At 41.8% G+C, this 12,398-nt stretch overlaps 1 protein-coding gene across 1 annotated transcript in view; it reads left to right on the top strand.

The window, feature by feature from the left end:
- Nucleotides 1-331: 331 nt before the first annotated feature.
- The window catches only part of LOC120995067 (complement component receptor 1-like protein), a 127,324-nt gene continuing 115,257 nt past the window's right edge, over nucleotides 332-12,398 (top strand). Inside the window, exons 1-3 of the mRNA XM_040424044.1 lie at nucleotides 332-456; nucleotides 4,841-4,960; nucleotides 6,578-6,769. Of these exons, the coding sequence (XP_040279978.1) occupies nucleotides 4,885-4,960; nucleotides 6,578-6,769 (268 nt within the window). The 5' untranslated portion in view covers nucleotides 332-456; nucleotides 4,841-4,884. The remainder of the gene's footprint in view (nucleotides 457-4,840; nucleotides 4,961-6,577; nucleotides 6,770-12,398) is intronic.

Genomic DNA, 12,398 nt, shown 5'->3' with positions numbered 1-12,398 from the left:
GAGGTTTTATTTGTACTAATAGGACAGAGGCCATTTTATTTCTCCTAATGATTGCTCCCTAGACAAAACAATCCATTATAACTAATGAAAGGTATTTGGGAATATATTTATAATAAAGTAATATTTAAGTATTTTCACTTTCATAATTCCCATTAATTAAGTTCCCATGCCCTTGTAAAATGATTCATGTTTTTTCTTTGTTGCTATGATTTCCCAATACTTTTGACTGTTACCGGAATGTGTGGTGTCATCATGGGGTTTAGGACATAACAAATATATTTGGTTTCCTAACAATATGGTAATTATTAAACTGGTGCTCTGATCTGATATAAGCGACTATCACAGTTCAACTTATTAGATCTCTACTTTATACAGCAGCAAACATAGAAATGTAATTGAGACTTTATACATTAAAGAATATTGTGAGGGTCTCTTAATATACATGGTGCTGAACAGGTAAGATTCATAAAATAATTGTTAATGCTATTGTTCCAAATCTTAACCCAGGCCTATTTTCATTTTTTCATTTTTGATATTTTTCAGTTCACATAGCATTATGAGGGCTTATTTTTTGCAAGAAGCAAAACTTAGAAAAAAATTCTTTGTGGGGTAAAATTGAAAAAATAAACCATTCTGCCAAGGTTTGGGGGAGTTTGACATCACAGCATTCACTGTGCGCTAAAAATGACATGCTGAATTTATTCTGCAGCTCAATACAATTACAGCGATACCAAACTAAGTTTTTATTTTATTACTTTTGAAAAATTTTCTTTGCATCAACATATAAAAACTTTTTTATATTTCAGTCTATGGAGCTATATGAGGGCTTGTTTTTTTGCGGAACGAACTGTAGTTTTTATTGGTAACATTTTAGTAGTATGCATACTTTTTGATCACTGTTATTCAATTTTTGGGGGGACAAGGTGACTAAGAATGGCAAATCATGTTTTTTTTCTGTTCACCGCACAGGAAAAATCTTTAAAATTTTAATAATTCTGACATTTTCAAATGCAGCGATACCAAATATGTCTATTTTCGTATTGTTTATATAATTTTATATGTAAAATTGGGAAAGGGGGTGATTTAAACTTTTATTATTTGTGTGCTTTTTTTTAACTTCTTTTAACTTTTTACTTAACACTTTCAAGACCAAGCTATTTTTCACCTCCGTGACCAGGCTTAATTTTTCAAATCTGACATGTGTCACTTTATGTGCTAATAACTTTGGAATGCTTTTATTTATCCAAGCCATTCTGAGATTGTTTTCTCGTGACATCTCGTACTTGATGTTAGGGGTAAATTTGGGATGATAACGCTGACCTTTATATTATAAAAAATTTACTGAAAATTAAAAAAATAAGTTAATTTTCTAAATTTGAATTTCTACGCATTAAAGGCAGCTAGTAATACCTCATTACAGAGTTTTTACTTAAGATTCCTTACATGTTTACTTTATGTTGGCATCATTTTAAAAATGGCATTTTATTTTTTTGGACGTTCGGAAATTTTAAAAACCAACTTTCAAGAACCGGTTCAGTTCTGAAGTCACTTTGAAGTCCTTACATAATAGTAACCACCTATAAATTACCTTTTTAGAAACTACGCCCCTCGAATTACTCAAAACTGGTTTCACAAACTAGGTTAACCCTTTAGGTGTTCTACAAGAATTAGAGGAATATGGAAGTAAAATTAAAAATTTTCAGTTTTTGTACCGATTTTTTATTTTAATCCAATTTTTCCTATAACACAGCAAGGGTTAACAGCAAAACAAACCTATATATTTATTCCCCTGTTTCTGCAGTTTACAAAAACACCCCATTTTGCAGGGTTTAGAAGGAAATGAGCAGCATATGGTTTTTGGAGGGCAGATTTTGCAGGAATGGCTATTGGGTGTCGTGTCATATTTTAAGGCACACTAAGTCACCCCTACAGAAGAAACCTCCCAAAAGTGACTCCCTTTTGGAAACTACACCCCTCAAAGAATTTATTGAGGGGTTTACTGACCACTTTTACCTCAGAGATGTTTCATAATATTTAGAAACGCTTGGCTGTGAAAATGAAAAATTATATTTTTTACAAGAAAAAGTTGCTTAAGCTCAAATTTTTCATTTTAACAAGGGATAACTGGAGAAAAAGCACCCTATAATTTGTTACCCATTTTCTCCTGAATACGGCAACACCCCATATGTAGTCGTAAACTGCTGTATGAGCAGATATCATAATTCAAAAGGAAAGGAGTGGAATCTGCATTTTCTAACTTGAAATTTGCTGAAATTGAGGGCTTTTTTATTTTTTTGTTGATTGAGCTGTTTAGGGGCTCATTTCTTACGGGATCTGCTGTAGTTTTTAATGGTACAATTTTTGGGTACATATGATTTTTTTGATTGCTTTTTATTAAATTTTTTCAGAGGTGAAGTCGGCTAATATTGTAATTCTGCCAGTGTTTTTGAAAAAAATAATTATGGGGTTTTCCATGTGGTATATTTGATAAGATAATTTTATTCTGTGGGTTAATATGGTTATGGTGATACCAAATTTATATTGTTTTATTTATGTTCTACCATTTTTATATTGTTTTTATTTAAAATATCATTTTATTAAACTTTTTTTTTTTTGCATCACCAAATCGAAGACCCATAACTTTTAAATTTTTCCATCAAAGTAGCTGTGTGAGAGCTTGATTTTTTTTGCAGGACAGGCTGTAATTTTTACTGGTACAATTTTGGGGTCGATATGACTTTTTAAGCCCTTTCTGTTCCATTTTTTAGGAGGTGAAGCAGGCAAAAATTATTATTATTTTTTTTTATATGGGGTTCTCCATGTGGTATAGTTGATATGATAATTTTATCCTATGGGTTGATGCGGTTATGGCAACACCAAATTCGTATTGGTTTTTTCATGTTCTACGACTTTTATATCATAAAATCACTTTTTATTAATTTAATTTTTTTGCATCACCAAAATCTAAGACCCATAAGTTTTTTATTTTTCTGCAAACATAGTTATATGAGGGCTTATTTTTTTGTGGGATAGACTGTAGTTTTTATTGATAGAATTTTTAGTATTCATATATTTTTGGGGGGAGCTAAGGCAAAAAAAACAGCATTTCCGCCATAGTTTTTTATTTTTATTTTACAGTGTTTATCATGCGGGATTAGTACCATAATCATTTTATAGATCAGGTCATTACACACGCGGCAATACCAATTGTGTGTAGTTTATTTTATTTTTTTGTCTTATAAATGAGCGGATATGTGAAAAGGCTGTTTATTTTCTTTTTAATTTAATTATTTTATTTTTAACTTTTTTTCACACTTTTTTTAAGTCTCACTTGGATCTTTAAGATCCAATGGGGCTGATGGCTGTACTATACTTTGCAATGCTCTTGTATAGTACTATCAGGTTTACTGTTGGCAACACTGTACGCCTTTGGAAGGCGTTCGGTTGCCATGGCAACCATTGGGCCGCTGCAATTGCAGTGTGGCAGCCGGATGGTTGAGAGAGGGAGCCCCCTCCCTCTATTAACCCCATGGATGCCGCTGCCACGGCATCTAAGGGGTTAAAGCAGAGTGTAAGCATACAGCTGACACTCGCTGCTGATGGGGGTTGCTCAGGAACTGAGCCACTGCCATCAAATTCAGCAGGACCGCAACAGGGGGCAAAGATGGGTGCAGGGGGCTCATATGAGGGCAGGCGGCTCAGATGGGGCAGTGAACAGTCAAAGCCAGGGGTGGGCACGTGCAGAGCACAGCCGGCAAAGTTAAAAGCAGGGGGCAGAGATGGGCAGCTGGAGCTGATCGGGAAGAGGGCACAGAAGAGGCTGGCAGGACACATTACAGCACACAGATGGGAGCTCAGATTGCGGCAGGGGGCACAGATGAGGGGCACAGATTGGGGTCAAAGATCAGCTAATGCCTGATTTCAGGCTCTGATTTCAGGCTCTAATCTGCAGAGTGCAGATCAGAGCCTGGAACTGGAATTTTTTCACTGCTGCGCTCCAATTGGTTAGTCTGCATAGACTAACCAATTGGAGCGATCGCCGACAAGGGACCACTCTGATTGGTCCCTTGCTGGCATTACTGGACTCTTCACTCTCCCTAACAGCAGCAGTGCAGGGGCAGAAGCTTTAATCCAAGCGCTGCAAGAGCTGCCAGAACGTTTATATGCGTGCTATCTGCATGGGGTATGTGCAGATAGCATGTATATAGCCGTATGGCAGTCGTGAAGGGGTTAATAACTTTTAACCCAGGGATTTTTTGATCTAGAGATCTATTAGGGTGAATAGGATTTTGACGCACTCCCTTCTGAGCTGTGCCTCGTGCACAGCTCAGCAGGGAGATTACTAGGACAGCCCTGGGAAGCATCAGCAGGCCCTGATCTCCCTCTACCTTACCTCATAGATACCTCGATCACTGTTGAACATGGCATCTGAGGAGTTAAATGACGGGGTTCAGCATGATCGCCATCACCCGCCACGTACGGAGTGGGCTCACTGTAGCAGCGCACCCCATAAAATTGTGGTTGCATAATGCCGTATATGTAAGCCATTACGCGTTAAGGGGTTAACAACGTATGTTACCTGTTACACATGTTGCCCTATAGAAATGGTGTTTTCAGGGTAAATGAAAATTCAGTGAAGAGTAAACTATAGGAGCTCTAAAGAGTGAATGGTGGAATCTAATTGATTACTATGAGCAACTAAGCAAGTTTTCCTGTACATTAGTTTTGTGTTTTCCTCTACATACGAAAAAAAATCAATGGCTGCAAACACATATCAAAAGTATAAAAAGAAGGCTAATAAGGCTAATAAAAATATAATATATGTCATGACTTCTTTCAGATTTGGATTGAGCTGTAAAGTCGGAAATTTCTAGATCTGCCATTATGATGGACCATGTGGTATCTACAGTGTCATTGCTGGTGATCGCTTTAACCTTCTGCTTTATTACATCAGTTTACTGTAAGTTTTTATCTAAATCTGTATGATTTGTCTATTTATCTACATGCACTTGTTCTCTGTTTAGGGAAAACATACTTTTTACAGCAACCCCTTTGCTGTATAATCTTTATCCCAATATACTGTAGACTACGAGGAATATGGATATCCTGCAATGTTGGACTTACTTCAGCCTGTGCAACTGCACACTCTGAAACAATGTAATAGTGCTTCCAACCATATTGTGAAAAAAGTGACTAAGCTAATGATTTCTAAGGGTACTTTCACACTAGCGGCAGGACGGATCCGACAGGCTGTTCACCCTGTCGGATCTGTCCTGCAGCTATTTTGCCGTGCCGCAGGACCGCCGCTCCGTCCCCATTGACTATAATAGGGACGGGGCGGAGCTCCGGCGCAGCACAGCAGTTCGTGGTGAGAGACCGCCGGACTAAAAAGTCGGACATGCAGTACATTTAGTCCGACGGCCTTTCACCGTTCACTGCCGTGCTGCGCCGGAGCACCGCCCCCGTCCCCATTATAGTCAATGGGGAGGGAGCGGCGATCCAGCGGCACGGCGAAATAGCAGCAGGACAGATCCTACAGGGTGAACAGCCTGTTGGATCCGTCCTGCCGCTATTGTGAAATTTCCGTAAGACTCACTGATGAGTACACTCCATAAGGGTATGGCCACACAACTTTTTTGGATGAGATTTTGAAGTAGATCTATATGCAGGATTTTCAGCCAAAGCCAGAAATTGATCCAGCAGGATGGAGAAGTATAAGTACTTCCTTTATATTTCTGGGATCCTTTCGAAATCCACTTCTGGCTTTGGCTAAAAATCCTGCAGACAGGTCTGCTTCAAAAACTTGTCAAAAACCCTGTGTGGCCGTACCCTAAGACAGGGAGCAGTAAGTCATGTGCTAGAGGGCTACATGGATGGTGCTCTACAATGATAACACTGTTTTATTGTACATGGTCCGACTACTGTCTTTTCCTATGAATTTTCCTGTTTTATCCGATAAACAGCTTTCCAGTAAACTCAAGTAAAAAATGAAAATTCAGCTTTTGACTGAGAAAGTTTTTTAAGCCAAGTACATGAGTGGATATACTTTTCTTTCTTTTTGGATCCATTCCTTGCTTTGACTCAAAAACGCTGCCACAAACAATGCATGTGGAACTCTAGCCTTATAGAGCCCTACTTGCCAACTGTATTCACCAGAGCTGCACTATTGCTCTTTATGGAACAACAACTTAATACACTCTTACCTAAAAACCCATAGCACCATTCTACAATGGCAGTCTACAGGCAGCAGACCATTAGTAAGCTCCAGAGGATAGGTCATCAGTATAAAACTCCCGGAAAACCTCTTTAATGCAATAAACGTACATTTGCTTAAGTGTCACTCCACCAACTCTTGAAATACTTTTGAGTTCTTAAGGAACTAGGAGTAGCCCTAAAAAAGTGGAACATTATAGAAGAAAATCTAAACAATCACCATCACCAAGAATTTTAGAAAAATGTCTTTGAGGCCCTCAATTGACATAAAAACTATTATCAATAAAAATGCAAATACTCAATATGCTGACCAATATTGTACATTTCTTCACAGTTTGTGATTTTCATTTTTTACTTTTTTCAGGTGATTGTGGTTCTCCTCCATCAATCTCATATGGGTTATTAAAAGAAGAATTTGAAAATCAAGAGACATTTAAAGCTGGGTATACTGTGCAATACAGGTGCCGACCTGGGTTTATTCGCATTCTGGGAGCTAGAAATACTGTCACATGTATGAGCAATTCTAGGTGGACTAGTCATGAAAAATTCTGCACAGGTAAGCATTAAGAAACCCTTGCTTTCTATCTTTATGAATGCATAGTTAGAGACACGGAAAGCACTCATGCTCTAGAAAATTGGAGAGGGAGAGTACAGGGAGATTGCAGGGAGACTTATTCTGCGTCAGTTTTATTTATTTATTTATTCCTTCATTTACTTATTCCTACATCAGCCATAAGCTAAGATATGTAATTCAATACCAATACGATAGAAGCCTTTATTAAGCCAGCATGCCAAGCAATACAATCCTTAGTGGGGTCAGGTCTTAATAATGATCATTCTCATGTTATGCTGGCTTTACTTCTTTCAAATCATCCTTCAAAGTCTCCATGTCCTAGAAAAGTCAGTAAGATGCAGAGAGAGGAGGAGCTGGATGTTCCTGATGACATATTCTCATCGATATTAGATGATGTGGAAAAGGAGGGAAAGCAGATGGCAGAAGAAGGGCTCCCACCTGTAGAGCAGGAGAGCGCTGGGGTTGGAGAAGTGGGTATGCCAGAGCTGATTAATATTCTGTGTTTACTGTCAAGTAACCTGCAGGAGATTACAGACCAGACCAGCAATAAAATGCATATTGTCCCCCCAACTTAACCAGCCATAAAGGTGCATTAAAGATGTTGTGCAGCCATTAACCACCTCCGGACCGCCTAACGCAGGATTGCGTTCCGGAGGTGGCAGCGCTGCGCAGAGTCACGCATATACGCGTCATCTCGCGAGACGCGAGATTTCGCTCCAAGCCGGCCCGCGCATGCGCATCGCGGGCCGGCAAAATTCAAAGAACAAGTTCGTCACCAGCCTGCCAGCAACGATCATTGGCTGGCAGGCTGGCGATTTTCAAAAAATCCAATCCAAAGTCATATAACAGATCATATTAGTAAATATGATCTGTTATATGGCTTGTCTGCTCCTGTGCTGGTCCTTTTCGTCGGTTGGATCCAGCACAGGAGCAGACTGAACTGTGAGTACACCAAACACTACACCTTAGCCCCAGATCACCCCCCTGCACCCCAATTAACCCTTTGATCACCCCTTTGATCGCCCCTGTCAATCACTAGTGAAAGGAAAAAAAGTGATCAGTGTAAACTGTCACTTTTTTTTTTTCACTGGTATTGGCTGTTAGGTTTTAGGGATAGTTTAGGCCCCTTGGTTAGGTAGTTAGCGTCAGTTAGCGCCCACCCCACCGCACCGCAGTCACTTTTATTCGCTGTTTAGCGTATCGCTAATCAGCATTTGTACTTTTATAGTATCTGTAAGTGATCAAAACTGATCACGGTCAGATCTATAATAGTATTAGTGTCACCTTAGCTCGCCCTCCACCCAAAACGCAGTGTTTGCCCGATCAGGCCTGATCGGTCGCCCACACGTGCGTTCACCCACGCCCGCCCCACCGCAGTGACAAAAAATTATTATTTTTTGATCACTGCACATTCATTTTACACGCACTGCGGCGATAAAAAAATCAGTTTTGATATTTTTTATCAACCGCAGCAGCCTCCGGTACTTCGCTAGCCTCCCCTTTGTAAGACAGGTTTGCTTTTTTTCTTGGGTAGTCTCAGGGAATACCCCTAAATTTAGTAGTCCAAAATGTCAAACAGGGGGTATTCTTCTGAAGAGGCCTACAGGATTCTGACCCAGTCGGATGAGGAGTGGGAACCCTCATCTGACGAATCTAGCGGGTCAGAATATGAACCTGTGGAAAGCAGTGGCTCTCTGACCCAAAGTTCGGACGAGGAGGTGGAGGTCCCTGGCAGCACCAGGCGTACCCGGCCCCATGTCGCTAGACCACAGGTTACGCAGGATCCGCTTCAAGAGCAGCAGAGTGGGGCTGTCGCTGCCGGATCACGTGGTGAGGCATACACCAGCAGCGCAGCCCTTCCTGGACCTAGTACCAGCACTGCCGTACAACCTGGTGAAGTAGCGAGCACCAGAAGGGCAGTTGAAGCTGGTACGGTGGCACGTGCAATAGTTACCCCGTCGCAGCCACCGCAAAGACGGGCCCGTAGAGCCCCTAGAGTCCCTGAGGTGCTGGCAAATCCTGATTGGCAGTCACCAACTTCAGCCGCACCAGTAGTTCCCCCTTTCACCGCCCAGTCTGGAGTTCGGGTTGAGACGGCTCAAATCGGTTCGGCCCTGGGATTTTTTGAGCTGTTCTTGACTGCGGAGCTCTTGGACTTAGTCGTGGCAGAGACCAACCAGTATGCCACACAATTTATAACCGCTAACCCGGGAAGCTATTATGCCCAGCCTTTCCGGTGGAAACCAGTCCAAGTTTCCGAGCTTAAAATTTTTTTGGGCCTTCTCCTCAACATGGGCCTGACAAAAAAGCATGAATTGCGGTCATATTGGTCAACGCACCCAATTCATCACATGCCCATGTTCTCTGCTGCTATGTCCAGGACACGATTTGAGACCATCCTACGTTTTCTGCATTTTAGCGACAATACCACCTCCCGTCCCAGAGGCCACCCTGCTTTTGACCGGCTCCACAAAATTCGGCCCCTCATAGACCATTTCAACCTGAAATTTGCAGATTTGTATACCCCTGAGCAAAACATCTGCGTAGACGAGTCCCTAATACATTTTACCGGGCGCCTTGGCTTCAAACAATACATCCCAAGCAAGCGTGCCCGGTATGGGGTCAAATTGTATAAGCTCTGTGAAAGGGCCACAGGCTATACCCACAAATTTCGGATCTATGAGGGAAAAGATCAGACCCTGGAGCCGGTCGGTTGCCCTGACTACCTGGGGAGCAGTGGGAAGACAGTCTGGGACTTGGTGTCACCCTTATTCGGCAAGGGGTACCATCTTTATGTGGACAATTTCTACACAAGTGTGGCCCTCTTTAGGCATTTGTTTCTAGAACGGATTTGCGCCTGTGGCACCATGCGAACTAGTCGCGTGGGCTTCCCCCAACGGCTTGTAACCACCCGTCTTGCAAGGGGGCAGAGGGCTGCCTTGTGTAACGAAGAACTGCTCGCGGTGAAATGGAGAGACAAGCGTGACGTTTACATGCTCTCCTCCATTCACGCAGACACGACAATCCAAATTGAGCGAGCAACCCGTGTCATTGAAAAGCCCCTCTGTGTCCACGACTATAATGCGCTCATGGGAGGGGTGGACTTCAATGACCAGATGTTGTCTCCGTATTTAGTTTCCCGCAGAACCAGACGCTGGTATAAGAAGGTGTCTGTATATTTAATTCAATTGGCGCTCTACAATAGTTTTGTTCTCTACAGTAAGGCTGGGAGAACAGGATCCTTCCTCAAATTCCAGGAAGAGATCATCGAGAACCTCCTTTACCCAGGAGGTTCCGCGGCCCCATCCACCAGTGTAGTTAGCCGTCTACACGAGCGACATTTCCCCAGTGTCGTTCCTGGTACCTCAACCCAACCGTCACCCCGAAAAAGATGTCGTGTCTGTAGCAGGAGTGGAATAAGGCGTGACACCCGCTATTTCTGTCCTGACTGTGCTGACCACCCTGCCCTATGCTATGGAGAGTGTTTCCGGAAGTACCACACACAGGTACACTTAGCATAGGGATCACATCTCACCAGGACAGGCACACAGGGCTATTAGGGCCCATTCACTCACAGCTGCTGCAAACCTCTCCTTTCACCTGGGATAAAGTGCATAATGTACTTCGCCACATCTTTGGGCGATTTGCGCTTTGCACATTGTCCCATGGGGAAGGAGAGGTTTGTTCTATAAAAGGTAAAAAAAACTAAACAAAAAAAAAAATACCGGTAAGTAAAAAAGTTAAATGTTCAGTTAAAAAAGTTTAAAAAAAGTTTCTATGTTCTGTTCAACAGTTAATAAAGTTATTGCTTTGCGGCCTGGTTTTTTCTTTTTTGTTTTGTTTTTTTTACCTTTCAGGTGGACCAACCGATCGACTAGCTGCAGCACTGATGTGCATTCGGACAGAAGCATTGCGCTGCTGTCAGATTACACGCAAGTCGGTGTATGCGGCGCTGCAAGACGAGATTTCTCCTCTGCAGTAAAAGATATGTTTGCCGAGGCATATGAGCTGAGGAGGTGGCGGTGTTCATATACTTTGGCAAACACTTTGTATATATAAAAAAAAAAATCCCGGCAATGATTTATTCATCCACATCGATTGATGTGAATGGAGAAATCTGGTTTGCCAGGGCATACGAGCTGAAGTGGGTATGGATGTTGGGCGGAGCTCCTATGTCCTGGCAGACGCCTTTCCCCTCCTTTTTCTTTTTTTGGCAGAGATTTTTTCATCCACATTGATCGATGCGAATGAAGAAATCTGTGCCGTTCATTTTTTTCTTTCAGCCCAGAGGCTGAACGGAAAAAAAAAATCTCATTACCCGTATGCTCAATATAAGGAGAATAGCAGAAACTCCTAATGCTGGGCATACATGTAATGATTGCGGAGACCCTCAAATGCCAGGGCAGTACAAACACCCCACAAATAACACCATTTTGGAAAGAAGACACCCCAAGGTATTCGCTGAGGGGCATATTGAGTCCATGAAAGATTGAAATTTTTGTCCCAAGTTAGCGGAAAGGGAGACTTTGTGAGAACAAAATCAAAAAAATCAATTTCCGCTAACTTGTGCCAAATTTTTTTTTTTTCAATGAACTCGCCATGCCCCTCATTGAATACCTTGGGGTGTCTTCTTTCCAAAATGGGGTCACATGTGGGGTATTTATACTGCCCTGGAATTTTAGGGGCCCCAAAGCGTGAGAAGAAGTCTGGTATCCAAATGTCTAAAAATGCCCTCCTAAAAGGAATTTGGGCACCTTTGCCCACCTAGGCTGCAAAAAAGTGTCACACATGTGGTATCTCCGTATTCAGCAGAAGTTGGGGAATATGTTTTGGGGTGTCATTTTACATATACCCATGCTGGGTGAGATAAATATCTTGGTCAAATGCCAACTTTGTATAAAAAAAATGGGAAAAGTTGTCTTTTGCCAAGATATTTCTCTCACCCAGCATGGGTATATGTAAAAAGACACCCCAAAACACATTCCCCACCTTCTCCTGAGTACGGAGATACCAGATGTGTGACACTTTTTTGCAGCCTAGGTGGGCAAAGGGGCCCACATTCCAAAGAGCACCTTTCGGATTTCACAGGTCATTTACCTACTTACCAGACATTAGGGCCCCTGGAAAATGCCAGGGCAGTATAACTACCCCACAAGTGACCCCATTTTGGAAAGAAGACACCCCAAGGTATTCCGTGAGGGGCATGGCAAGTTTCTAGAATTTTTTATTTTTTGTCACAAGTTAGTGGAAAATGATGATTTTTTTTTTTTTTTTTTTTTTCATACAAAGTCTCATATTCCACTAACTTGTGACAAAAAATAAAAATTTCCATGAACTCACTATGCCTATCAGCGAATACCTTGGGGTCTCTTCTTTCCAAAATGGGGTCACTTGTGGGGTAGTTATACTGCCCTGGCATTCTAGGGGCCCAAATGTGTGGTAAGGAGTTTGAAATCAAATTCAGTAAAAAATGACCTATGAAATCCAAAAGGTGCTCTTTGGAATGTGGGCCCCTTTGCCCACCTAGGCTGCAAAAAAGTGTCACACATCTGGTATCCCCGTACTCAGGAGAAGTTGAGGAATGTGTTTTGGGGTGTCTTTTTACATATAC

Source organism: Bufo bufo, chromosome 3, assembly GCF_905171765.1.
Source record: "Bufo bufo chromosome 3, aBufBuf1.1, whole genome shotgun sequence".
In the NCBI taxonomy this organism is placed as follows: Eukaryota; Metazoa; Chordata; class Amphibia; order Anura; family Bufonidae; genus Bufo; species Bufo bufo.
The sequence above is the reverse complement of the archived record's forward strand: the minus strand, read 5'-3'. Positions and strand labels throughout refer to the sequence as shown.